This window comes from Dysidea avara, chromosome 1 (genome assembly GCF_963678975.1).
Source record: "Dysidea avara chromosome 1, odDysAvar1.4, whole genome shotgun sequence".
Lineage (NCBI taxonomy): Eukaryota > Metazoa > Porifera > Demospongiae > Dictyoceratida > Dysideidae > Dysidea > Dysidea avara.
In genome coordinates, this window is record NC_089272.1 from 1185867 (window position 1) to 1212553 (window position 26687).

Here is a 26687-nt window from a genome sequence, read left to right on the forward strand (position 1 = left end):
GATATATCGTGCAGAAATATATCACGATATTACTATTTATCGCGGTTATTAAAGATGACTGCTATATTAGAGTAGCTGACTGCTTTATTAGGGTATCTTGATCCTAGCTGACTGTTCTATTAGAGTATCTCGATCTTTGTAAAAAAAAATTGACTAGCTAGTACTAGGTCCTTGTTTGCAGTAGTATCACGTGATTATTTGAGGTGCATTATAACAACCTTAAGGGCTTAATAAGCTGTCACAAACACTAAAAATCGTAATAATATCGATATCGTGATATTATCGTTTCACCGAAATCTACGCGATACAGATATCGTTTCATTGCAATACCGCGGTATTACTATAATACCGAGAAACCGCCCAGCCCTAGTGTACAAGAACTCCATAATCAGCCATGCCAAAATGGTCCATATCTTCTATTGTGAACTGTGATGGCCCTTGCCCAAAGCTCATCAAAAATTATCTATTTGGACTCTCTACTACATCTTTCATAAGAGAACAGCCATTGAGTTTAAAAAAAAAAGTTTAATTCAATACGTTAGCCACAAGGTCACATTCTTTGACTTTGAACCTAGTGCTATTAACTATCAATGCATTTAGGCCACGCACTCCTTTTTTGTGGCTGCACCAATGTTATGGAACTCTATACCATTGGCGTTTTTGTCTCAGCTGACTGCAGGAAGTTTTACGTATAAGCTTAAACATTTAGTTTGTAATTATGTGGTCTTTTGTGTGATTGTTTAATATAGCTAGTTAGCGTAAGTAGTTTAGTTTGTACTTGTTTATGTCTAATAATTATTATATAATTGTACCTAATGCTGTAATTTTTTTTCTTGGGCACACCAGCTGTGCTGATTGCCCAGTAACAGGGATGTACCAAGGGGGTTTCAGGAAATCCCTTTGGATTTTACACAGTACTTGAAACATAAAGAAATTGAAACTTCGGTTTCCAGAATGTGGAATCTATCATGGAACAGGACTTTTACTTAATTAAATAATAGTTTCTAACATGATAGCAACACCTGCGGCATTGTTCTGAGTAATGATTTTAGTGAAAAGATCGAAATACTATAATAAAGCAGTCAGGTAATATAAACTACTCTAATGTAACAGTCACTTAGCTGTAGTGGAAACACTTTTCAAAATTACTGCGTACGTCCCTGCAGTAATCATAAACAGATAAACTGTATGTGTGCATGTATGTTCTGTGTTGGGGATAACCTTGTACAGACTATCTAGCCTTTTGTGTTAGCTAGCTACCGTTCTTCTTCAGAGAAAGAGAGCAGGCTTCTTTTACCTCCACTACTGGGGAATGAGAAAAGAAGCCATAGTTTTCTATAGACGTTTGGCTGACCTACTGTCTTGTCTACTGTCTCGTCGAGATTCAACTGTATACAGCCATACTCTGGCCTGCACACTGTCCTTTTCTCTGTTGCACGAGACAACAGTGTGTATCCATGGTAGAAAGTCCATCTTGCCATGATCTGTTAACATCTCTCCAGAGATGGGCCACTGTGATGAAAACAGGGACTACTGAGTCCAACCTTCTGTTTCTTAGTTGTCCAGCACATACCAACTAGTGCTGGGGGTGGTGGTAAGGGCAGTGGCGTAACTAAATCCAGACCTACCTGGGCCCAGGCCCAGGTGTCAGCAATCAAGTCACACCCACAGAATTAGCAATAGAGTGGTAGAAAAAGACTATTTCACCGAATTATCAATCGAGACCTTGACAACAGCACACATTTTTGGCTGCAAAACAACTATATTACCTTTCGTTATAGTGAAATCACTTCAAACTACTGTACCAGGTTATCGGTATAAGCGCCTCTAGAAATAATTATCGTTTCAATAATTCCACTACTGTAATAGCTTTACTTGTGAATACGACTTCAACTTATTGCACTGGGCCCTGGTGTCATTACAAGTCTAGTTACACCACTGGGCAAGGGCAGTCCTTCTAGCCCAGGAATAAAAATAAAAAAACAATAAGACTATAAGTCCCCTATTTGTGATTATTAGTTTCTCATCCACCGCCCGCATCCTTCTTAGGCCACCCGCATGGTAAACCATTATTTATTCTGTGCATGCTCAGAAGAACATGTGATACCAAACCATCATTATTTGCATTGAAACTAAATGGCATTTTTAAAATTAACGCTACAATGCACTATGCATTGCCATTTTCCTTGGCAAATCACTGCAGCGGATTCTGTTTTACAACAGCCAACTGAAATCACGCTATGATTAAGTCGATAGAGCATGATTGCAGCTAAAAACAAATGTAAATTTATGCTAGGAAAGAAAGACGATTTGGACCAGGTCTGTACAATAGTGTATAAATAGTATAATGGCCTAATGGTAATGCCCTCCCGCCCGCATCGTAATAATTAGAAAGACTGGATGAGAAACTAATAATCACCAAATAGGGGCCTAAGTAACACTCTACGTTCCATTCAGCCCAATTCGGGTTAGTTAATTAACTTGCCTCAAACAGGAAACCCCGAAAGTAACACATCTAACAACTTGGTTAAATACCTTGTTGACAAAGTAAGAGCCAGAGAGAAAGTGGTGGTGGAAGCATCAGAAGTAACTCAGTATGCATAGGAAAAAGCACAGTGAAATTATACATAAAAATTCTACAATAGGTTTTTTGCTCTGTAGAATAATAATATTGTGGAATTGAACAGATTATGGCTGTAGAATTATGCCAGATTATTCCTGTTAGTATAGTTTGTTCAATTTGGCATTAATGTTACAGAGCAATTAAATGTATTGTAGAATCTTGTGTATTATTCTACTGTAATTTTACCTGTGATGGCCGAGTGAGGTGGACCTCAGAGTCGGGGTCGACTGTTGGACCATGAATCCAGTCTGTGGTACACATTGCTGTGACATAGTTTGTTCTGCGCTATAGCCCCAGCGAATGTTAAAAATGCTTGTTCCAAAGCTTGTGTGACCCTTTAGAAGCTGCATGTGCGAATATTTATTCTACATGTGCACAAAATTCCTTTATTGATTACTGACAATCGTTACCAAATGATAATATCATGTTTTCGTGATTGTTTATTGAAATACTAAATGCCTGATAAATCATGTTTATGAAGTATGTTAATAATTTACAAATTACGTGTATGGTTTATAAAGTATATGTATGATTTGTAAAGTATAAGCATGATTTATAAAGTATATGTCTATGATTTATAAAGTAGGTGTATGATTTATAAAGTATATGTCTATACTTTATAAAGTAGTGTATTGATTTATAAAGTATGGTTATAGTTTATAAATAAGGTGTCTTTGTACTATTTTGGCACAAATGGCAACCCATAGTGTGGACACATTACAACACATTACAACATTTGCAAGCAAGACATGCTACGTACCGTTTTAGCATTTCAAGTCACCACATTATGCATGGACCAGTCAACAATGCTTCATAGTGCCCATCAGTAAACCTGAAGAAGAAAAGTTATGAAAAATAAAAATGCACATAAATACAGTAAAACCTCATTTATAGGGCCAGCTCTGGGACCAAAAAATTTAGCCTGAATAACAAGGTGGCCTTATTAATGAGGTCACAAAGTACAGCTTAACTATATTTGGAACCTACTATAGGTGGCCAATATAACAAAGTGGTCTTATTAAAGAGGTGGCCACTAAGTGGGGTTTCACTGTACATATGGTTAACAATGGTGATCAATATTAATGGTTAACAATATAATATGTTGAAACCTTACTCAGGTCACTTCTTGTAGCAGATTGCTCTGTACACAAAATGACACATTCAGGGATTGTATTTATAAAGTAATGCATTGTGACTTAAATACTCATAATGTGTCACTGCTAGGCAGTATCTGATACGGCTACCATTACATGGCACTGCCGAAGTACAACATCGCACTCACTTGCAGGCACAATTTTGCTCAAGATTTTTAAAAATGAAGTTTAAAGCATTTAAACAAGTTAATGTTGGAAACTAACAGATGTAATACTCACCGTGATGCAGGTAAAAAACGTGCAACTAATCAAACGAGTCGGCAATTGCTCTTCGTAATGCCCTGCCAAGGAAGAAAGCTACAGCTTCTCGCCAATCCCCTTCAAGCATCTGAACTCCTGGAGACAGCCAGGACACACTGGAGCTGCCTCTGAAGCGAAGCCGACATTCCACGACTACACCTTGCCCCTTAACAACGAATGACATCCCCATAATCATAGCGGCTATTCAGGCACCACCCTCTGGATTGACGTTGGGAGGATTAACCACTATTACCACCGTGGCGTCTACGTCGGGCGGATCATCACCACCGCCGCGTTCCCCTACCATTGCTGCCACCACCGCGTTCCCCTACCATTGCTGCCACCACCGCGTTCCCCTACCATTGCTGCCACCACCCCAACGATGACCACAGCTGTCACTGGCATGACCTCTTGTGAGACTCAAGGCCAGATAGGGAGTGCTATTCATGAAAGTCGCAGAGACGCTGTCAAATTAAAGGTGCAAGAGATATCGACCTGCTGACACAGCCTCCAGAGCAAGAGAGTGACTCAGTTGCGACCTTGCAACTAGGTGCCTCAGTGAAATTAGTGCCGACCTGTTGACGGCGATAGTGATTCATAAAGGATCAACAGACCTCGTGCTTTACTGAAATCGATAGCAGTGTCTTCAGGATTACATCGCTACCAGAACACTGGAGACACGTCAACAGGTGGCTGATAGTTAAGCCCTCCACCAGAAGGATAGTAGAGCGAGAGTGACTAAATGGAACGGCAATGAATTGATTTGTTATCAATGAACAACATCCCACCAGACAGGCAAATAAACTCAGAGCGACAGCCAAAGGAAGAGTTGACTTCCATTCATTAATGAAAGACAACAACAAGCGTCTCCCCCTACAAGGGCTCCACACATACGTAAGTTAGTGTTGAAGTAATACCTACTTTTACCATGATGCAATGTGTTTATTTTCGTAAAAGGGTATTAATTGTTATGGCTACCCTAGCATATTTTCTAGCAAATTCCTGATGTAGATAGCGTGAGCCACTTGTTAGAATGGTAACTCCAGGATACAGGCAGATTAAAACAAATAAGTACTCACACTTACTTCTGTAAACTTAGAACTGCCATCCCTAGAGATACAGCATTGCCACATGGTGGCATAAAATAATCGATTGTGTGTTTAAATAATCGGTCATGTTTATTGTACTAATTGTGTTTGAGTAATCGTCTATTGGGACTACATGATCACAGAAACCTAATTGAATGGTTAGGTGTAAACCCCCAGGTATACTGTTAGTGTGCTTAGTCCCAGCAATCACTGTCTGCAGATCATATGCTAACTTTATGCAAAAAAATATATATATATATATATTGTAATTCTGTGTAGACAATTAGAACCAATTTAACCAATAAGTAGTGCTGGGTGGTAGTCAATGCTGCTTGCTTACCAAACATTTTATTACAAGATCTAAAGTGATTACACATCTTGATAGTAAACTATTGATATCACTCGGCCTCTAACCAACCTAAACTAAAGTTTCTTGTGATAATTATCTTGGATGTCTTGTTTGCCAAACATTATTGGCCGCAGAGTTGCTAACCTAGAATTCATGTAGTCATTCTTTACTACTGTAGTAGTAACTTCAGTAGTGTATTTCCTGTTTAACAATGCAATGGTCCACAGCTGGAGTTTTTTTTGCCTATTTTCCATTGTAAGGTCATGCTATTATCATCCTTTGCCACACAGTAGTGACTGTAAGTAATAGCAAAGACATATATTACAGAATTTTCCCTTATGGGTGCATTCGGCAGATTAAAAATTAAGCACTGAAACACAGCATTATAGGTAAAATTCCCACCCGTTAAGGGGTAAGATAAACCTTGAATTACAAGGAAAATTTTATAAATATTTGAAAAGTGTTTTCTGTGATTAACAGTACCATGCTAGTTTCAAATTCTAATTGTGTTATGACCAGGAGGTGGTTTTCTGGGATTCAGTTGCAAGTGCACATTAATGGCAGCAGAGTCAGCCATCAACATCTGTTTTAAAATAAAATTAATTTAAAAATAAAAATAATAAAATAACAGAATTCTGATCATAGCATTACACCAGCTATACCATTCAACAATACATTACACATGCTCACAAAGTCTACACAGTAACAGCATAGCCATGGTATGGTATTATGTTGTGTTACAGTCTATTTGTATTATTACACAGATAAACAAAAGGTGATGCAGACACACACACATACTGTGGTAAACCTATTAACTGTCCACGACTGTAATATTTACTTGCTGAATACTTAGTTAGCTCAGAATAGTTCAAACCCTCATGGTTGTCAAGCATGCAAAGTGTGTTAATTTCACCATGCTTCACTAAGCGTTCAGGTTATACCCCTTCTACAAAAACAAAAACAAACAATATGAACAACAAATGACAATACTTTAACAGCTATATATATATATTGTTATCACCTCACATCTGTCATCATCACCAATCCAGTTACTATTTACCAGTGGAGTTCCAAATCAACAGCTCTCCACATTACATTAATAAAGGCATAGGCGTAACAACATATGAGGGCTAGAGATCATGAGGTGGTTTTCTGCAGTTCGGTTGCAAGTGCACATTAACTGCAGCAGAGTCGGCCATTAACACTTGCTTTAAAAATAAAAATAAGGTAAAGAAGTTGTCTCACTGAATACACCACATTTTTTTTCAAACAGGACCTATGTCGCTAGTGCATTTGGTATCCATGTACTATTTTATTTCTATATATAGCTGTATATGTAATCATGATGTATATACAAATAACGTGTGTGTGGGCATGCACGAGCCTACTCATAATATTTATGGTATATATGTCATGCACATTGCAAATGTGACAAGGCCCTATATAATTCTCTGGCCTAGTTGCTTATATGTATATTTCACACCGGTACATGCATGCCTGGCATGTTGACCAAGACTCTCATACTGGTGTGTTTGCTCTGAGCTGTATGTATATATTGCAACTTCCCACGTATCCACAAGCACTGTAATCATGTTGTTACCCTTATCGTTTACCACCATCATCTTCTGTAGATGTGTGCCACTACCCTGGATGTCACACATTTAGCCGATCTCCGCAACAAGGCTGATCACTTCCTTGCTAAAAAAAGTTTTTTTTAAAACTAACCCCATCATCTATAACAACAACGTACTCTGCAGGAAAGAAAAAGTACATCCATTTCTGCAAACATCTAGGACCTCCCAAATGCCATCATCAGAATCAACAGTAATTCTATTTGTCACACATCCTAGCTTAGGTCAACATCTCTCGCACCATTATCAAAGTGTATCTTTCAGTGAGCAGCTCACACTTCGACTTCAGCTAGTTGTACATGGCATCAAAAACGTCTCAAGCATTGGACTCCCTACAGAGAGTCAGATTGCCAATCACTTTCCAAATAATGCTAAGTATCAAGCAGACACTATCCGATCAACACTACTCGTATCAAGATACACGGTAGTGTGTCGTGCGGCCCAAGAAGCCGGCGCGCAACACCCGTGAGTATATTGACAGGAAGAAAGAAAATGCAATTTTCGCACCTCCGTAGCTCTGTGATGCCTTGATGAAACAAGACGATTTTTGCTGTGGACATTCCCTCCACCTTCAGCACTCCACATTCCAAATTTGAGCGAAATCGCTTCAAGCGTTCCCGAGATATGCGACTTCCAAAAATTGGCTTAGTTTCTTCGTTGTTTTTTTTCTTCTTATTTTTCTTCCTCTTTTCGCACACTTACAAAAACTGCTATAAAACGCGAACGCAATATCCGATTGCCTTGAAATTTGGCACACACAAGGGGGGTATAACGGCGCATCACTGTACCAACTTTGGCTGGAATACGATAAACAGTAAAAGAGTGATGAGCGATTATTCACGAAAAATAACACCAATATGTTGTCACGCCTACAGGGTAAACCGCGTATGGGAAGAAGCTGAAAATTGGTGGGTGAATAGGTTATCTATTGAACCTCAAACCTTTTGTGGTTTGAAAGAAATCGAGCTAAAAACCAGGAAGATACAACGAAAAAACCAACAGTGTGTAACAATTACGCAATCGAGATTAGCTAATAAAAACTACTATACTTGCCACGCCTACCAGATAAACCGCTTGGGGTAATGCTTTGAAAATCGCTGTATAGATGGAGCAATCATCTTAGAAAGGCTCTTCAATGGCGTAGAAGAATCAAGACACACGGTAGTGTGTCGTGCGGCCCAAGAAGCCGGCGCGCAATCCCGTGAGTATATTGACAGGAAGAAAGAAAACGCAATTTTCGCACCTCCGTAGCTCTGTGTTGCCTTGATGAAACAAGACAAATTTTGCTGTGTAGATTCCCTCCAGCTTCAGCACTCCACATTCCAAATTTGAGCAAAACCGCTTTAGGCATTCCTGAGATATGCGACTTTAAAAATTGGCTTAGTTTCTTGGTTTTTTTTTTCTTCTTATTTTACTTCCTCTTTTCGCACACTTACAAAAACTGCTATAAAACGCGAACGCGTTATCCGATTGCCTTGAAATTTGGCACACAGAAGGGGGGGTATAAAGGCGCATCTCGGTACCAACTTTGGCTGGAATACCGTAAACAGGCAAAGAGTTATGAGCGATTATGCACGAAAAATAACACCAATATGTTGTCACGCCTACAGGGTAAACCGCGTATGGGAAGAAGCTGAAAATCGGTGGGTGAATAGGTTAACTATTGAACCTCAAACCTTTTGTGGTTTGAAAGAAATCGAGCTAAAAACCAGGAAGATACAGCGAAAATATCAACAGTGTGTAACAATTACGCAATCGAGATTAGCTAATTTTTAATTTTTATTATTATTATTATTATGCTTGCCACGCCTACCAGATAAACCACTTGGGGTAATGCTTTGAAAATCGTTGTGCAGATGGAGTTATCATCTTAGAAAGGCTCTTCAATGGTGTAGAAGAATCAGACTTAAAGCCACGGAGTTATAACACGAAATCCAACTTGGTGTATCAAGTGCGAGATCGAGATACTCTAATAGAGCAGTCATCCTAATAGAGCAGTCACCCTGAACAGAATTCAAGAGATCAGTTAGAAATAAGTAACCTGTATAGAGATCAGCTACAAACAAATCACCCTGTAGAGAGTTCAGCTACAAACAATTCACCCTGTTCAGACATCAGTTAGAAGAAGTTTTCTTGTAGAGAGTTCAGTTACAAACAAATCACCCTGTTGAAAGATCAGCTAGAAGATGTCACCTTGTAGATAGTTCAGTTACAAAGAAACCACCATGTAGAGAATTCAGCTACAAACTAGTGACCCTGTAGATACATCAGCTAGAAGAAGTTACCTTGTAGAGAGTTCAGCTACAAAGAAACCATTCTGTAAAGAGCTCAGCTGCAAACAAATCACCTATACAGAATTCAGCTACAAACAAATCACCCTGTAGAAAGATCAGCTAGAAGAAATCACCTTGTAGAGAGTTCAGCTTCAAAGAAACAATCATGTGAGAGTTCAGGTACAAACAAATTGTCCTGTAGAGAGATCAGCTAGAAGAAGTTACCTTGTAGAGAGTTCAGCTACAAAGAAACCATCATGTAGATAGTTCAGGTACAAACAAATCACCCTGTAGAAAGATCAGCTATAGAAGAAATCACCTTGTAGAGAGTTCAGCTACAAAGAATCTATCATGTAGAGAGTTCAACTACAAACAAATCACCCTGTAGAAAGATCAGCTATAGAAGAAATCACCTTGTAGAGAGTTCAGCTACAAAGAAACCATCATGTAGAGAGTTCAGCTACAAACAAATCAGCCTGTAGAGAGTTAAGCTACAAACAAATCTCCCTGTAGAGAGATCAGCTAGAAGAAGTCACCTTGCAGGGAGTTCAGTTACAAAGAAATAAACCATGTAGAGAGTTCAGCTGCAAACAAATCACCTGTAGAGAGTTCAGCTAGAAACAAGTCACCCTGTAGAGAGTTCAGCTAGAAGAAGTCACATTGTAGAGAGTTCAGCTACAAAGAAACTACCACGTAGAGAGTTCAGCTGCAAACAAATCATCCTGTAGAGAGTTCAGCTAGAAGAAGTCACCTTTTAGAGAGTTCAGCTACAAAGCAACCACCATGTAAAGAGTTCAGCTGCAAAAAACTCAATCACCTTGTAGAAAGATCGGCTAGAAGAAGTTACCTTGTAGAGAGTTCAGCTACAAAGAAAGCACCATGTAGAGAGTTCAGCTGCAAACAAATCACCTGTAGAGAGTTCAGCTAGAAACAAGTCACCCTGTAGAGAGTTCAGCTAGAAGAAGTCACATTGTAGAGAGTTCAGCTACAATGAAACTCCCATGTAGAGAGTTCAGCTGCAAACAAATCACCCTGTAGAGAACTCAGCTACAAACAAATATGCAGTGTAAAAAGATCAGCTAGAAGAAGTTACCTTGTAGAGAGTTCAGCTACAACGAAACCACCATGTAGAGAGTTCAGCTACAAACAAATCACCTGTAGAGAGTTCAGCTAGAAACAAGTCACCCTGTAGAGAGATCAGCTAGAAACAAGTCACCTTGTAGAGAGTTCAGCTAGAAGAAGTCACATTGTAGAGAGTTCAGCTACAAAGAAACCACCATTTAGAGAGTTCAGCTGCAAACAAATCACCTGTAGAGAGTTCAGCTACAAAGAAACCATTCTGTAAAGAGCTCAGCTGCAAACAAATCACTTGTACAGAATTCAGCTACAAACAAATCACCCTGTAGAGAGATCAGCAAGAAGAAATTACCTTGTAGACAGTTCAGTTACAAACAAATCACCCTGTAGAAAGATCAGTTAGAAGAAGTTACCTTGGAGAAAGTTCAGCTACAAAGAAACCATTTTGTAAAGAGCTCAGCTGCAAACAAATCACCTGTACAGAATTCAACTACGAACAAATCTCCCTGTAGAGAGATCAGCTAGAAGAGATTACCTTGTAGAGAGTTCAGCTACAAAGAAACCACCATGTAGAGAGTTCAGCTGCAAAGAAATCACCCTGTAGAAAATTCTGCCAGAAACAAATTGCCCTGTAGAAAGATCAGTTAGAAGAAGTTACCTTTTAGAGAGTTCAGCTACAAAGAAATCATTCTGTAAAGAGCTCAGCGGCAAACAAATCACCTATACAAAATTCAGCTACAAACATATCACCCTGTAGAGAGATCAGCTAGAAGAAGTTACCTTGTAGATCGTTCAGCTACAAACAATTCACCCTGTAGAGAGAGCAATTAGAAGAAGTCACTTGTAGAGTGTTCAGTTACAAAGAAACCACCATGGAGATTTCTGTAATCAATATATGTGACCGGATTTGCGAAAAGGGGTCTTCCACACACATCCAATTCCGTAAACGTTGGAGACCATAACTCAGTGTTCAAGTAACATATTAACCTGAAAATTTCACCATGTATTCAACTATAGTAGTGCTCACCACTGTCCAAATATCAAGGCAATAGCTCTTTCCAATCTGAATTTATCAATTGTCAAAGTTGGCAAATTGGATGTGTGTGGAAGACCCCTTTTCGCAAATTTCACCATGTATTCAGCTATAGTGGTGCTCACCACTGCCCAAATATCAAGGCAATAGCTCTTTCCAATCTGAAGTTATCAATTGTCAAAGTTGGCAAATTGGATGTGTGTGGAAGACCCCTTTTCGCAAATGCCTGTAGTAAAGAAAAAAACGTAGGTTAAAAAAGCCCCATAGCTGGTATACAAATACAAAAAGAAATGAAATCTAATCCAAAACAGCCAAGCTGTAAAAAAAGTGTGCGGCCCTCAGAAAGGCTATGGTGAAAAAAGATGTGAAATCCAAGGTGGCGGCCAAGAAATGGCTGTGATGGTAGGTTAATGGTAAAAATTTTAATAATGACAATTTAGGTAAATTTTGTGAAGCGGCACAAAAATTCACCTGAATTGTCTTTATTAAAATTTTTACCATTAACCTACCATCACAGCCATTTCTTGGCCGCCACCTTGGATTTCACATCTTTTTTCACCATAGCCTTTCTGAGGGCCGCACACTTTTTTTACAGCTTGGCTGTTTTGGATTAGATCAGACTTAAAGCCACGGAGTTATAACACGAAATCCAACTTGGTGCAGCAAGTGCGAGATCGAGATACTCTAATAGAGCAGTCACCCTAATAGAGCAGTCACCCTGAAGAGAATTCAAGAGATCAGCAAGAAACAAGTAACCTGTATACAGATCAGCTACAAACAATTCACCCTGTAGAGGGATCAGCTAAAAGAAGTTACCTTGTAGGGAGTTCATGCAACTATGGAAAGAGATAGTTCAGCTAGAAGAAATCACCTTGTAGAGTTCAGCTACTAAAAAACTACCATGTAGAGAGTTCAGTTACAAACAAATCGCCCTGTAGAGAGATCAATAGAAGAAATTACCTTGTAGATAGTTCAGCTACAAAGAAACCATCATGTAGAGAGTTCAGCTACAAACAAATCACCCTCTAGAAAAATCAGCTAGAAGAAGTCAACTTGTAGAGACTTCAGTTACAAAGAAACCATCATGTAGAGAGTTCAGCTACAAACTAGTGACCTTGTAGAGACATCAGCTAAAAGAAGTTACCTTATAGAGAGATCAGCTACAGAGAAATCATCATGTAGAGAGTTCAGCTACAAACAAAACTCCCTGTAGAGAGATCAGCTAGAAGAAATTACCTTGTAGAGAGTTCAGCTACAAAGAAACCACCATGTAGAGAGTTCAGCTGCAAAGCAATCACCTGTAGAGAGTTTGGCTACAAACAAATCTCTTTGTAGAGAGATCAGCTAGAAGAAGTTTCCTTGTAGAGAGTTCAGCTACAAACAAATCACCATGTAGAAAGATCAGCTAGAAGAAGTTACCTTGTGGATAGTTCAGCTACAAAGAAACCATCATGTAGAGAGTTCAGCTGCAAACAAATCACTTGTAGAGAGTTCAGCTACAAACAAATTTCCCTGTAGAAAGATCAGCTAGAAGAAGTCACCTTGTAGAGAGTTCAGCTACAAAGAAACCATCATGTAGAGAGTTCAGCTACAAACAATCACCTGTAGAGAGTTCAGCTACAAACAAATCTCCCTGTAGAAAGATCAGCTAGAAGAAGTTTCCTTGTAGAGAGTTCAGCTACAAACAAATCACCCAGTAGAAAGATCAGCTAGAAGAAGTTACCTTGTGGAGAGTTCAGCTACAAAGAAACCATCATGTAGAGAGTTCAGCTGCAAACAAATCACCTGTAGAGAGTTCAGCTACAAACAAATCTCCCTTTAGAGAGATCAGCTAGAAGAAGTTACCTTGTAGAGAGTTCAGCTACAAAGAAACCATCATGTAGAGAGTTCAGCTACAAACAAAACTCCCTGTAGAGAGATCAGCTAGAAGAAATTACCTTGTAAAGAGTTCAGCTACAAAGAAACCACCATGTAGAGAGTTCAGCTGCAAAGAAATCACCTATAGAGAGTTTGGCTACAAACAAATCTCCCCGTAGAGAGATCAGCTAGAATATCAGCTAAAAGAAGTTACCTTGTGGAGAGTTCAGCTATAAAGAAACCATCATGTAGAGAGTTCAGCTGCAAACAAATCACCTGTAGAGAGTTCAGCTACAAACAAATTTCCCTGTAGAGAGATCAGCTAGAAGAAGTTTCCTTGTAGAGAGTTCAGCTACAAACAAATCACCTAGTAGAAAGATCAGCTAGAAGAAGGTACCTTGTAGAGAGTTCAGCTACAAAGAAACCATCATGTAGAGAGTTCAGCTGCAATCAAATCACCTGTAGAGAGTTCAGCTACAAACAAAACTCCCTGTAGAGAGATCAGCTAGAAGAAATTACCTTGTGGAGAGTTCAGCTACAAAGAAACCACCATGTAGAGAATTCAGCTGCAAACAAATCACCTGTAGAGAGTTTTGCTACAAACAAATCTCTCTGTAGAGAGATCAGCTAGAAGAAGTTTCCTTGTAGAGAGTTCAGCTGTAAACAAATCACCCTGTAGAAAGATCAGCTAGAAGAAGTTACCTTGTGGAGAGTTCAGCTACAAAGAAACCATCATGTAGAGAGTTCAGCTGCAAACAAATCACCTGTAGAGAGTTCAGCTACAAACAAATCTCCCTGTAGAGAGATCAGCTAGAAGAAATTACCTTGTAGAGAGTTCAGTTACAAAGAAACCACCATGTAGAGAGTTCAGCTTCAAAGAAATCACCCTGTAGAAAATTCAGCCACAAACAAATTGCCCTGTAGAAAGACCAGTTAGAAGAAGTTATAATTACCTTGTAGAGAGTTCAGCTACAAAGAAACCATTCTGTAAAGAGCTCAGCTGCAAACAAATCACCTGCACAGAATTCAGCTACAAACAAATCACCCTGTAGAGAGATCATCTAGAAGAAGTTACCTTGTAGATAGTTCAGCTACAAACAAATCACCCTATATAGAGATCAGCTAGAAAAAGTTACCTTGTAGATTATTCAGCTACAAACAATTCACCCTGTAGAGAGAGCAGCAAGAAGAAGTCACCTTGTAGAGTGTTCAGTTACAAAGAAACCACCATGGAGAGTTCTGTAATAAATATATGTATTATATATATATATATATATATATATAATTTGTACATTTACTGAAATATTTAAAGTACATCTGTTTCATCTTTTCTTCTTCCTGTGGTAAAGAAAAAAAGACAGGTTAAATAAGTTCTAAAGCCGCTATGTCCGGCTTTGGGGTATAGAAATACAAAAAGAAATGAAATCTAATCCAAAACAGCCAAGCTGTAAAAAAAAAGTGCGGCCCTCAAAAAGGCTATGGTGAAAAAAGATGTGAAATCTAAGGTGGCGGCCAAGAAATGGCTGTGATGGTAGATTAATGGTAAAAAGTTTAATAACGGCAATTTAGGTGAATTTTTTGCCAAGACCAAGCAGCACAAAAATTCACCTGAATTGTCGTTATTAAAATTTTTACCATTAATCTACCATCACAGCCATTTCTTGGCCGTCACCTTGGATTTCACATCTTTTTTCACCATAGCCTTTTTGAGGGCCGCACTGTTTTTTTACAGCTTGGCTGTTTTGGATTAGATAGAAATATCCTCGAGTACTAAAAAGAAAAAAAATTTTTTTTAAATCACTATCAAACAATCAAACACTGACCTGTTCGACAGGGTGTATAAATTTACTTGGGAGCAACTGACACCCCTGTATGCCCCATACTAGGGATGCTTCCATATCTGGCACGAAGAGTAACACAAACAGGCCCTCTATTCATCAAAGAGCATGGCCAAAGACTCACCTGGTGATGGTGTTGATGCAATGTGATTTCTGCTTAGTGTTTTATTGTTGTTGTTTTTTTTCTATCTGTGCGACTACACATACATTCATTGCAATACACAAGTACGTAACACCTTCCTCCACTTCAGTGACATCATCTACACAGCATCCAGCTTATAGAAAGTAACTCAACTTTGCACTGTTCAATTGTAAACATTGTATTATGCATTCATGTATAACAATAAGCATCATCGAGTTCAAGCGCCAGAATCCTTGGGGTGAAAGATTCCCATGTGCACATGGTCTCCTTTCTATGGCTTCTGCAGCAAGAATTTGGGCGGTCAATTTTGCTGGCCCAGCTCCAACATTCTTGCCTGCTCAAGTATTTGTCGCCTAATTTGTAATTTTACTCTTGGCCTTTAATCAAAAGTAAAAAGTCTTGACCCAAAGCAGTCGAGGCCTTGCACACCTACCACCTCACCACAATCAACTACAGATCGTGGTTGAGCTAGATGATTTCGGGAGACAAGTGAGGCTACGGATTGTGGCAGAGAATCACAGAATACAGTTGTCCCAGGAAAGGTTAGTGACAACATTAAATGAAGTTTAAAGCATTTAAAACGAGTTAATGTTGGAAACTAACAGATGTAATACTCACCGTGATGCAGGTAAAAAAATACTAGTATCCAATGGCTATCAGAGTAGGGAATCAATAAGAGTATCAGTGCTATAATTAGAATACTGACACATGCGCAGTAACACGTGCAACTAATCAAACGAGTCGGCAATTGCTCTTCCCAATCCCCCCTCCCAATCATGCTTCTGTCACAATGTTTATGCTCTGCATCACAGACTAATAATAATACTACTGGACTAAGGTAGATGCTGCTTCAGTGTTGAATCATTTTTCTCGTATGGTAATTCTAAGACATATGTTGGTCATTATTGTCATATGGTAACTTTAAAATAGATGTTGGGTTCAATATTTTCACATGGTAACTTTAAGACAGATATGTATTTACATGCATACTGGTTGATATCTATGTCAATGCTGCTGCCTCTAAGGCAACACTCATTAATTTATACATGTATACACTGTTGTTATTGGGCCAATACTGCTGCCACTAAGGCAAATATTGGTCCTTTACTGTTATATGCACTGTTGGTAACCAAGCCAATACTGCTGCCAATAAGGCAAAAATTGGTTCATTGTGACTACATGCACAATCATAGTTACTGAGCCAATGTTGCTGCCACTAAGACAAATATTGGTTCACACTTATGCAGATGGTTGCTATTTGTTGGTTATCCAAGACCTATACCGCTACCACTAGGGTAAATATAGGTCCACCCACTTCGGGTATGCCTACTAAGAAGAGCCAATTTAGGACAAAGTCTGCTTCATACTTAAACAAAAGGCTTTATTTACTAACCAATACATCGCACTTACCAAGGCTCTTCATTTGCTGCATATGCAGCACCTCCATTCCCTCTAGAGGGAGCGTGATAGTGCAAGGTCTCACTTAGGATGACTGCTTGATAAGCACATTCATAGGATGGCTTCTGCAGTAAGAATTTGGACGGTCAATTTTGCTGGCCCAGCTCCAACATTCTTGCCTGCCCAAGTATTTGTCGCCTAATTTGTAATTTTACTCTTGGCCTTTAATCAGAAGTAAAACGTCTTGACCCAAAGCAGTCGAGGCCTTGCACACCTACCAACTCACCACAATCAACTACAGATCGTGGTTGAGCTAGATGATTTTGGGAGACAAGTGAGGCTACGGATTGTGGCAGAGAATCACAGAATACAGTTGTCCCAGGAAAGGTTAGTGACAACATTAATTGATAATTAAGGGGCATGGCAATTTTTGCTTGCATGACTGTGTGGCAGCTGTTTCCCTTCTGTACAAGTGGCCACCAAGACAGGTCCACTGTGGGTGAAAGCCAGGCATTGGATATTTGGTATTTCATGTGTTGAAGGCATTCCAGGGCTTCGTGTAGTCTCAAATCTCACCATAATTTATCTCAGGCAATGTTGTGGTCACCACTAAACCACTGGAATGCTGTGTTATGTCCATCTTATGCTTGGCTACTATATAGTAGAACTGAAAGCGATGTTCTGAAAAATATAATATCCTATGGATAATTACTTCATCACTTTCCTATAGAGAGTTCAGCTAGAAACAAGTCACCGTGTAGAGAGATCAGCTAGAAGCAAGTCAGCCACAGATCAGCTAGAAACAAGTCACCCTGTAGAGAGATCAGCTAGAAACAAGTCACCCTGTAGAGAGATCAGCTACAAAGAAACCATCCTGTAGAGAGTTCAATTGCAAACAGAAAACCCTATAGAGAGTTCAACTAGAATCAAGTCACCATGTAGAGAGATCAGCTAGAAACAAGTCACCCTGTAGAGAGATCAGCTAGAAACAAGTCACCCTGTGGAGAGATCAGCTACAAACAGATAACCCTATAGAGAGTTCAACTAGAAACAAGTTACCGTGTAGAGAGATCAGCTAGAAACAAGTCATCCTGTGGAGAGATCAGCTAGAAACAAATCACCCTGTAGAGAGATCAGCTACAAAGAAACCCTCTTGTAGAGAGTTCAGCTACAATCAAGTAATACTATAGAGAGATCAGCTAGAAACAAATCATTTTGTAGAGAGTTCAGTTGCAAACAAATCACCCTGTAAAGAATTCAGCCACCCTGTAGAGAGTTCAACTTGAACAAGTCACCTTGCAGAGAGTTCAGCTACAAAGAAATCACCGTGTAGAGAGTTCAGCTGCAGATTTAAGGTTGGACCTGGAAAAAATTCGTAGAAAGCTGATTTTGGTATCATTAGAAAGCACATTTTTCATAGAATAACATATCCAAAATCCCCTAAAATCCGCCTTGAGGAAAAAATTTTATGGCTAATTTAGTATTGAGGTATACCGTATATATATTATATGACTGGATTTAGGAAAGTGGATCTTCATGGCCATTTAATGGCACCACACTCCCACTCGTGGCTTTGACAGGGTTGGAAGAAAGCTGCTACAGAAACCAGACTTGCCAGTCCTGAAGGAAGCACAGTGTGGAATATGATAGTGCATTAGACCAGCAATCCATTTAATGCTGCTGTGTGTATACCTGAAGCCCTTAACATTTTTACCAGAAAACCTGATGGATAGAGAGTTAATACCACTATATTGTGTGGTTTCAACTTACTGTCATTGTAAGATTTTGTACAACAGATATACACCTATGGTCATTCTATATACTGCATGTATGTAGTTACACATTGTTCAACCTTGAAATAATTGCCCCTCGAAATATTTAAGCTATACAGTAATTGAAACAAACACTGTAGATATTTTAGTTGTACATTTTTGTGAAATTTGGACCATTGTGCAATTTAGTGGTCAATGGTGCTTTTTGTCATGTAGAGCCAGCTGATATTCGACCACAAGCTGCTAGTACAATTGACAGTGGAAAAGGAGCAGTTACTGATGCTGTGTTGACTGACATTAAAAGGACAGTGTGCCGTATCCGTTCTCCGTAAGTGAACTATTGGTGAATATAATAATACAGCATAGTTTATGTGTATTTCTCCCAGACTAATGGTGGCTACTGGGTTTATTGCCTACGTGAAGGGCAAGGAAGGGTTCAACTTGGCATTGGTAACTAATAACCATGTCATTAGGACAGCTGATGAAGCTATGGCCAGCCGAATAACCTTTGAAAATGTATTTCCTGACCACAAAGTCACTCTCAAAGGATTTCAGATATTTCTCAAAGAAAAGAATGCATTCCGGTGCAGTCGTGAAACTGAGGTGCTATGCGTGTGTGTGTGTGTGTGTGTGTGTGTGTGTGTGTGTGTGTGTGTGTGTGTGTGTGTGTGTGTGTGTGTGTGTGTGTGTGTGTGTGTGTGTGTGTGTATCTGTATACCTGTATACAGTGTTGGGCAAGTTACTTTGTAAAAGTAACTAGTTACATATTACATATTACTTGCAACTGAATTATTTAGTTACAGTTACATATTACTCATAAAATAAAGTAACTATAATAATATTACATATTATATTACTTTGTGTCCACAGCCTTAAGCTGTCACGTGTGACACTACCACTTTATCACGTGACATGATTGCATTGTTGGACAATGTGCAAATCTTGGTTACAAGTAAGAAGCTGGTGAATAAGCTTCATTTAGTAGGCTTCGTTACTTCGTTGTGGCTAGGCATTACTCAGAGGATAACTAACGAGATTAGTAACTTCGTTACTTGTAGTAATAACATTAGACTCGTTACAGTAACTATATTACTTAGGTAACGCGTTACATTTGTAAGTAAAATAACTTGAGTTATATTACCCGTTTTTATAGCGTATTTCGTTATATTACTTAGTTACCACAAAAGTAATAATATTACGTAACGCGTTACTTATGTAATGCGTTACTCCCAACACTGCCTGTATACGTACTGTCTATAAACAATAGTATCATTTTATAGTTGGATTACACAATCATTGAAATTGATGAGACTAAAATGAAGGATCCTGAGACTGGAAAACGACTTGACATTGAGCCGATATACTTGATGTACCCAGCTGACATCAGAACTGATGATCAGATATATGTTATACAACATCCTCGTGGTGGTAAACTGACATTTTCACCATCACAGTGCACTGTAATAGGTTAGTGTGTGATGCAGTGTATGTGTACAGAAAAGTGTGGAAGGTTCAATAGTGTAGGTAGTACATCTCTTAATAGCTATGGGGGTAATGGTAATATTTCTAACAAGTTAATGCTACTTCTAAAAGCCATGTGCCCATTCTAGGGTTAATTAAGTTTATATTAATGATTTAGCACAATTGGTTTATAATTTTATAATCCATGAATTGTTTTGTAATTATGTTGCTATGGACTGCCATGCTCTCTCAAGAAAATTCTTTAGAAAATGTCCCTTCATTTTTGTTCACGTGAATATGGGACATGCCGAATAGCCTTTCACAATGGGCTATAATACGAGTATAAAAATTGTATACCTGATCCCATAGGCTACCATGAATAACAAATTCCTTCGAGGTGATAGGGGGCATGTCCCATATTCACGTGAACAAAAATGAAGGAAAATTCTCTAAAGAATTTGCTTGATAGAGCATGGCGGTCCATAGCAAAATAATTACAAAACAATTCATGAATTATAAAATTATAAACCAATTAAGGGTGGGATATAAGATGGTATTTCCAGTGGCTTATTGAATACAAATAAGTCTTAATATAAATCCTGTATTATACTCATCTTATACTTTAGTATAATGCATACTGTAACCAAACCAGGTACAACATGCTTTATGGCACCAAAAAAGAGTGATCTTAATAAATTCACACACATACATAAATACAATTATATAGTAATTACAAGCAATCATAAAATTATAATTAATAATAAATAAATAAGTTCAGTTCGATTACATTCGCCCCTGCTAGACTAAGCTCGCCCTCGAGCTAAGGTAATATAAACTAGTCTGGTGGTCTACGATCATGAGTCGGGTAACGAGATCCAGCTGGTGGTTCTTCTGTGTCCATAATTATGTGTTCGACAGATGGGGGTGACCATTGGCTAACTTTTTTCTGGCCTTAGCTCGGTGGCAGCTCTTAGGGCAGGTTGAATACGAGATCGTAGTCTATTGACATGAACAGTTTTTGTCCGTTTCCCGTCAGAGATAGTGTATGTTGTTGATCCATTTACAGTTAGTACTTCCCAATCTCCCTCCCACTTAGGATCTAACTTGCCAGTTGTTGGTGACGTTAGCCACACAGAATTACCAGGTTTGAAAGAATGAGATGTAGTATGCTGGTCATAATACAACTTTTGTTTATGTGCTGCCTCTGTCATATGTGCTTCCACAAAATCAGTTAGTTGTGCTAGTTTTGAGCGTAATTGGTTCTGGTATGATACAACATCGTAAGCTGTGACTTCAGGAAGGGGTGTCTGATGTGGTGGGCGCCCAAACATCATCTCAAAGGGTGACACACCAGTTGAGGCATGTACATCTGTTCGATATGCAAACAGAACAAATGGCAAGTATTGTTCCCGCTCTGCATGATCATAAACATAAGCGCAAAGCATTTGCAGCAAAGAGCGGTTAAAACGTTCAACCATTCCATCTCCTTGTGGGTGGTATGCTGTGGTGTGGGATTTTAGCACTCCAAAAGCTTCAAGTGTCTGTCTTAAAATGCAACTCTCAAAATTTCTCCCCTGATCTGAGTGTAGGATGTCAGGCATGCCATAGGTGGAAAACACCTTCACTAACTCTTTTGTGATGCGATCAGCTGTCTGGTTTGGGAGTAGAATGGCATCTGCCCACTTACTAAAGTAATCTTGAATAACAAGTAGATAACGATTCCTGTTAAAAGACAATGGCACTTCCAGGATGTCGACAGCAACCATCTGCCATGGTTTTCCAATTGGCATACTGATGAGTGGAACTTTCTGTGGAGCGGGAGGTTTAGAGCTCTGGCACACCGTACACTCTCTACAATACTGATCAATATCATGAAGAATACCTACCCAGTAGCCCACTTGCCGTATTCTAGCTGCAGTCTTATCTGGCAGTAAGTGACCAGCTGACAGTTGGCTGTGATACTGATGCAGTAAGTTTTGTTGATATGATGATGGAATAAGAAGAACTGCAATAAGTTCACAGACTGGCCCAGGTTTATACTGTCGGTACACTAACTCATTCTTCAGGAGTAGCTGGGACCATAACTGGCGATATCGTCACAGGGGAGGGTGACTCCAGGACTGCCCTCTAGGGGGAACTTGAGACTGTAACAATGCATCACGCAGTTGGCAAAGGACAGGGTCCTGGAGTTGCTGATGTTTAAGCTCACTGACATTCTGGGCTACATGACCAATAGCAGCATTATGGTCAGAATGTCGTCGAGATAAAGCGTCAGCATTACCATGTTCAACACCCTTGCGATATTTAATTGTGAAATCAAATTCTTGGGTTGCTAAAGCCCACCGAGCTAGTAAGCCTTCCATTTTCTGGCTGGAAAGCCACTGTAGGGGGCATGGTCAGTCACTAGTTGAAACTTATATCCAAGCAGGTAGTGTCTAAACTGTTTTAGAGCGTGCACAATAGCCAAGCATTCTCTTTGGATCACACTATAATTTCTTTCTGAATTTGACAGCATTCTACTGGTGTATGCTACAATGTGTTCGCCTTGCTCCAAAACAGCCCCAATACCAGTGGCACTAGCATCTGTCAGAAGTATAAATTGGTCGGCTGATGGGGCAAAACGTGGATAAGTGAGGACAGGGGATTCTGTTAATCTTTGCTTTAACTGATTAAAAGCTGATTGACATGCCTCATCCCAGGTAAAAACCGCACCCTTGTTAGTAAGTTGGTACAGTGGTCCTGCTATATCAGCAAATTGATGAATATATCGCCGGTAATATGAAGCAAGACAAAAAGCTGCGTAGCTGAGTGGGATTTGTGGGGATAGGCCACTCACAAACAGCTGTTATTTTGGTGAAGTCTGGTTCCATACCCTTTCCAGAAAATACGTGTCCCAGATATCTTACTTGACATACACCAATGTTACACTTACCACCACGGAGTGTTAACCCTGCAGATTGAAGTCTTTCAAAAACTGTTGTAAGATGGCAGTGGTGTTCTTCAGTACTAGAGGAGTGTATAAGCACATCATCCAAATAAGTGGTAACGAATGAAAGGTCACGTAGAATAGTATCCATTAGACACTGAAATGAAGCAGGGGCTCCAGACAATCCAAAGGGCATTTGCAAAACTGATATAACCCTAGTCCTGGACCTGGGCAGAATGCAGTTTTGGCTCGGTCGTTTACATGCACTGGCAACTGCCAATATCCACTCTGCAGATCCAGGGCTGAAAAAATAACAGATCCTGCAAGCTTATCTTGTACTTCATCAGGGAGTGGTAGTGGGTATGCATCCTTAACTGTCCTTTTGTTAAGCTCCCGATAGTCGACGCATATTCTGATGTCACCTGTTTCTTGCTGACAAACACTGCGGGTGCTAGCCATGGGCTGGAACTTTCTTCAATTATTCCATCCTTCAGCATGGTCTGAATCTGCCTTTCTACATCCTGACGGTAGTTGGCAGGTATCCTACGGGGTGGCACTTTTACTGAAGTACCAGTTGTAGGAATAAAATGTTCAGCTAGAGTAGTACTGCCAGGCGACTTCCGAAATAGACACTTATACTGTTCAAGTATTGATGATAATATTGGTTACAGCACATGAAGGCACATCATGTTCATTACAAAGTGACTCTACACATAAAGGAACGGCACACTCATCAATAGATTCTTTGGTTGGTTCCTTCAGGGCTTCTACTGCACATATCTTGGCTTTGTTCTTCTTAGTAGCGTCAAATAGTGGTATCAAGTCTTGCAGATTTTGTTCACTTGCTTGTGGAAAGGTTAGATTAACAGGACTTGATGAAAAGTCAACAGTCAATTTGTGTTTGCAGAGAAAATCCAACCTGAGTATAACTGGAGAGATTAATGAGTACACTATCACCAGGGAGTGATTGGTTTTTAGTGGTCCCAAACGTACTGATAAGGTACTGTAATGGACCCTAATGTGGGGATGTTTTCACCTGCTGTTGACACCAATCTAATTGATGATTCAGTCACATTTGCTTCTGTGGAGAAGCCTGCTGCAACACTTTGTTCAATCAATGAAATTGAAGAAACCGAGTCCACCATCATGTCCACCTCTTTGTTACCTAACACTCCCTGTATGACTGCTGTAGTGAGTTGGACAGCTGCCACCACAGCACCAGCTAACTTAGTGGAGCTTAAGGCCTGGGATGTCCCTGCCCCCTCTGGAACATCCCTCAGTCGTTTCCCAAATAGCAGTCTCTAGCAACATGTCCAATCTGCCCACACAAATAGCACCTTTTGGCAAGAGGACAGTTCCTTTGGATGTGTCCTGATTGCTGACATCCATAGCACACAACACTTGCAGGTCGATTTGTGCACCTAACAGACAATGCTGCCACTTGTTCGGTTAGGCTTGAAATCTGGTCCCTTAGTCCCTGCATTTCATTTGATTGCACAGCAGCTGTTGTCTGGGGCTCTTCAATTGTCATTAGTAGCTTTGCCCGCTCCAGGACCTTGTCTAAGTCGCTCACTTCCCCTGTGGCACGCAATCGTTTCCCAATTCGGCTTGGCAGTCCGCTTACAAACTGGTGAAAAACTAGTTGATTACGGGTCGTCGTGTCTGCATCTGGCATAGCTTTCTTGGACAGCACTTTCAGCTCATGTAGACTCCCTGGAATTAATTTCCTACCTCGAAAATCATCATGAGACACGAATCGTACAGGTGCCATTCGAGCAATTATCTTGGCATTGCTGGTTGTGTAACTGCCCCTCTCTTCTGTACTCAGCTCTAACCAAATCGCGAGCGCTTTGCTTTCCAGTAGCGTGGGGAGCTTCTTAGCCTTTGTGGCATTATCCCAATCATTGGCATCGCAACATATTTCGTATTTCTGGAACCACTCCATCGGCTCACTCTCCGAAAATTGTCTTGGCAGGCTGATATGCTTACTAGTACTAGACATTTCTTCACAAACCATCCTCTGCTACCAGTGTAACCAAACCAGGTACAACATGCTTTATGGAGCCAAAAAAAATTAATCTTAATAAATTCACACACATACATAAATACAATTATATAATAATTACAAGCAATCATAAAATTATAAATAATAATAAATAAACAAGTTCAGTTCGATTACAATACTATACTATTGCATATATGGTTTCAGTTTATTTACCAATAGCTTATATCTAAAATAATGCCCACACTATACCATCACATATATGGTTTCAGTATGCTTAACACATTAATTAGAGTCTTATGTGAGATTGTTAGTATAATACAGGTTATACCAAGCTTTTTTGTATTCAGTAAGCCACTGGAAATACCATCTTATATCCCTCTTTTTTCACAGTGAATGTCTTCAGAAACCCACTTTACCCATATTTCAAGCTGGCACACTTCAAAACGAAAGCTTACCTACCTGGATGGCTCTGTACAACCTTAATTTCTCACATGCTTTTAGCAATAGCTTGCCTGAGTAGGAGCAGAAAGACAGAGAAATACACAAACAAACATACAAACACACACATTTTTCAGAAATTTCAAGAAACGCACAACCAGCCTTCACTATGGGTGCATGCCTGCTTTTAAAATGATATGTAGTACATACTGTAGCAGCATTAGCTTGAGGGATACAATGCGCAAAATACATAATGAATTTAAAACCAGACGTGGTTGTATGCATGCATCTGATTTCCTGATATTATTTCTGTTAAATAAAAACCAGCTAGCATGTGAGAAATTAAGAAAATGAAGCCTGTATTAAATGTCTGCACAGGTAAGCTTTGTTCTGAGGTGGTTTCTTTTTGCTGGTTTGAAATATGGTGCAAGCCATGTACGTATATAGGCTACCAGAAATAATGTATCCTTTTGTATAGTAAAAAATGTTGATGGTAAGAAACTTTGACGAATTTGGCGAATAGCATCACAATCGCCAAAGTTTTATCCACCTATTATTTTTAGCAATCACATGAGCAGAGTAGCCATGTTGAAAGTATGGGTATCAAAGTATTGTGAAAGGTATCGTGGATATTTCCAAGTGCTCCCTTCGATTGTTGGGGAGGTTCATTGTCCCACAAGAGTTCATGAAAACCCAAACATTGCTCTCGACACCACAAGTACCAGTGAACGATGCTTATACTTGTACGGTAACTATGACTCGAATGCAACAAAAGTATAAGCAATTAAAAGACTTGCTAATTAAGGGGTGTGGCAGCCATTTCAATTGTGAATCGTCATCCCTCAATGCGAGGGATAAAGATATGCAATCAAAACAGCTGCCATGCCCCTTAATTGGCAAGTTGTTTAATCACTCACTTGTAGTGGTGTATTTGAGCTGTACAGTACATGGTAGCTAAAAAAATTTCATATGGAGCCCCGTTCACCAAAGTTTTTGTCAATTTTGTAATAGTGGGTTTTCGCCAAACTTTTTACTGCCAAAATTTTTTACTATACGGTATTAGAAGGCAACATATCCCCTTCGCATGCATATGAAATAAACAGCATAAGAAACAAGACAAACTATGAACAGTTGAGAGGACACTTCTATGCATAATTTAAAGTGGTTTGTTTGACTTCTGCTTCCTTTAGCAGTGCATAGCACCTTAATTATAATTGGTGAATGATTGATTACAATGATCAAATAATTTGCATGTGTTATCATACAGTACTAGTGTAGTAGGGACCACAAAGGTGTAGGTGTGGGCCACAAAAAAAATCATCCAAAAGCCAGCCTCAATTTTCCCTGACAACGATGAGGCAGTATTGGTTAGGTTAAGCTAA

At 39.4% G+C, this 26687-nt stretch overlaps 1 protein-coding gene across 4 annotated transcripts in view; it reads left to right on the plus strand.

The window, feature by feature from the left end:
• The window catches only part of LOC136252219 (uncharacterized), a 181781-nt gene that overhangs the window by 129192 nt on the left and 25902 nt on the right, over positions 1-26687 (plus strand). For all 4 annotated transcript variants that reach the window (XM_066044617.1, XM_066044624.1, XM_066044631.1 and 1 more), the window contains 3 exons: positions 18692-18803; positions 18862-19078; positions 19756-19942. In XM_066044617.1, the coding sequence (XP_065900689.1) occupies positions 18692-18803; positions 18862-19078; positions 19756-19942 (516 nt within the window). The remainder of the gene's footprint in view (positions 1-18691; positions 18804-18861; positions 19079-19755; positions 19943-26687) is intronic.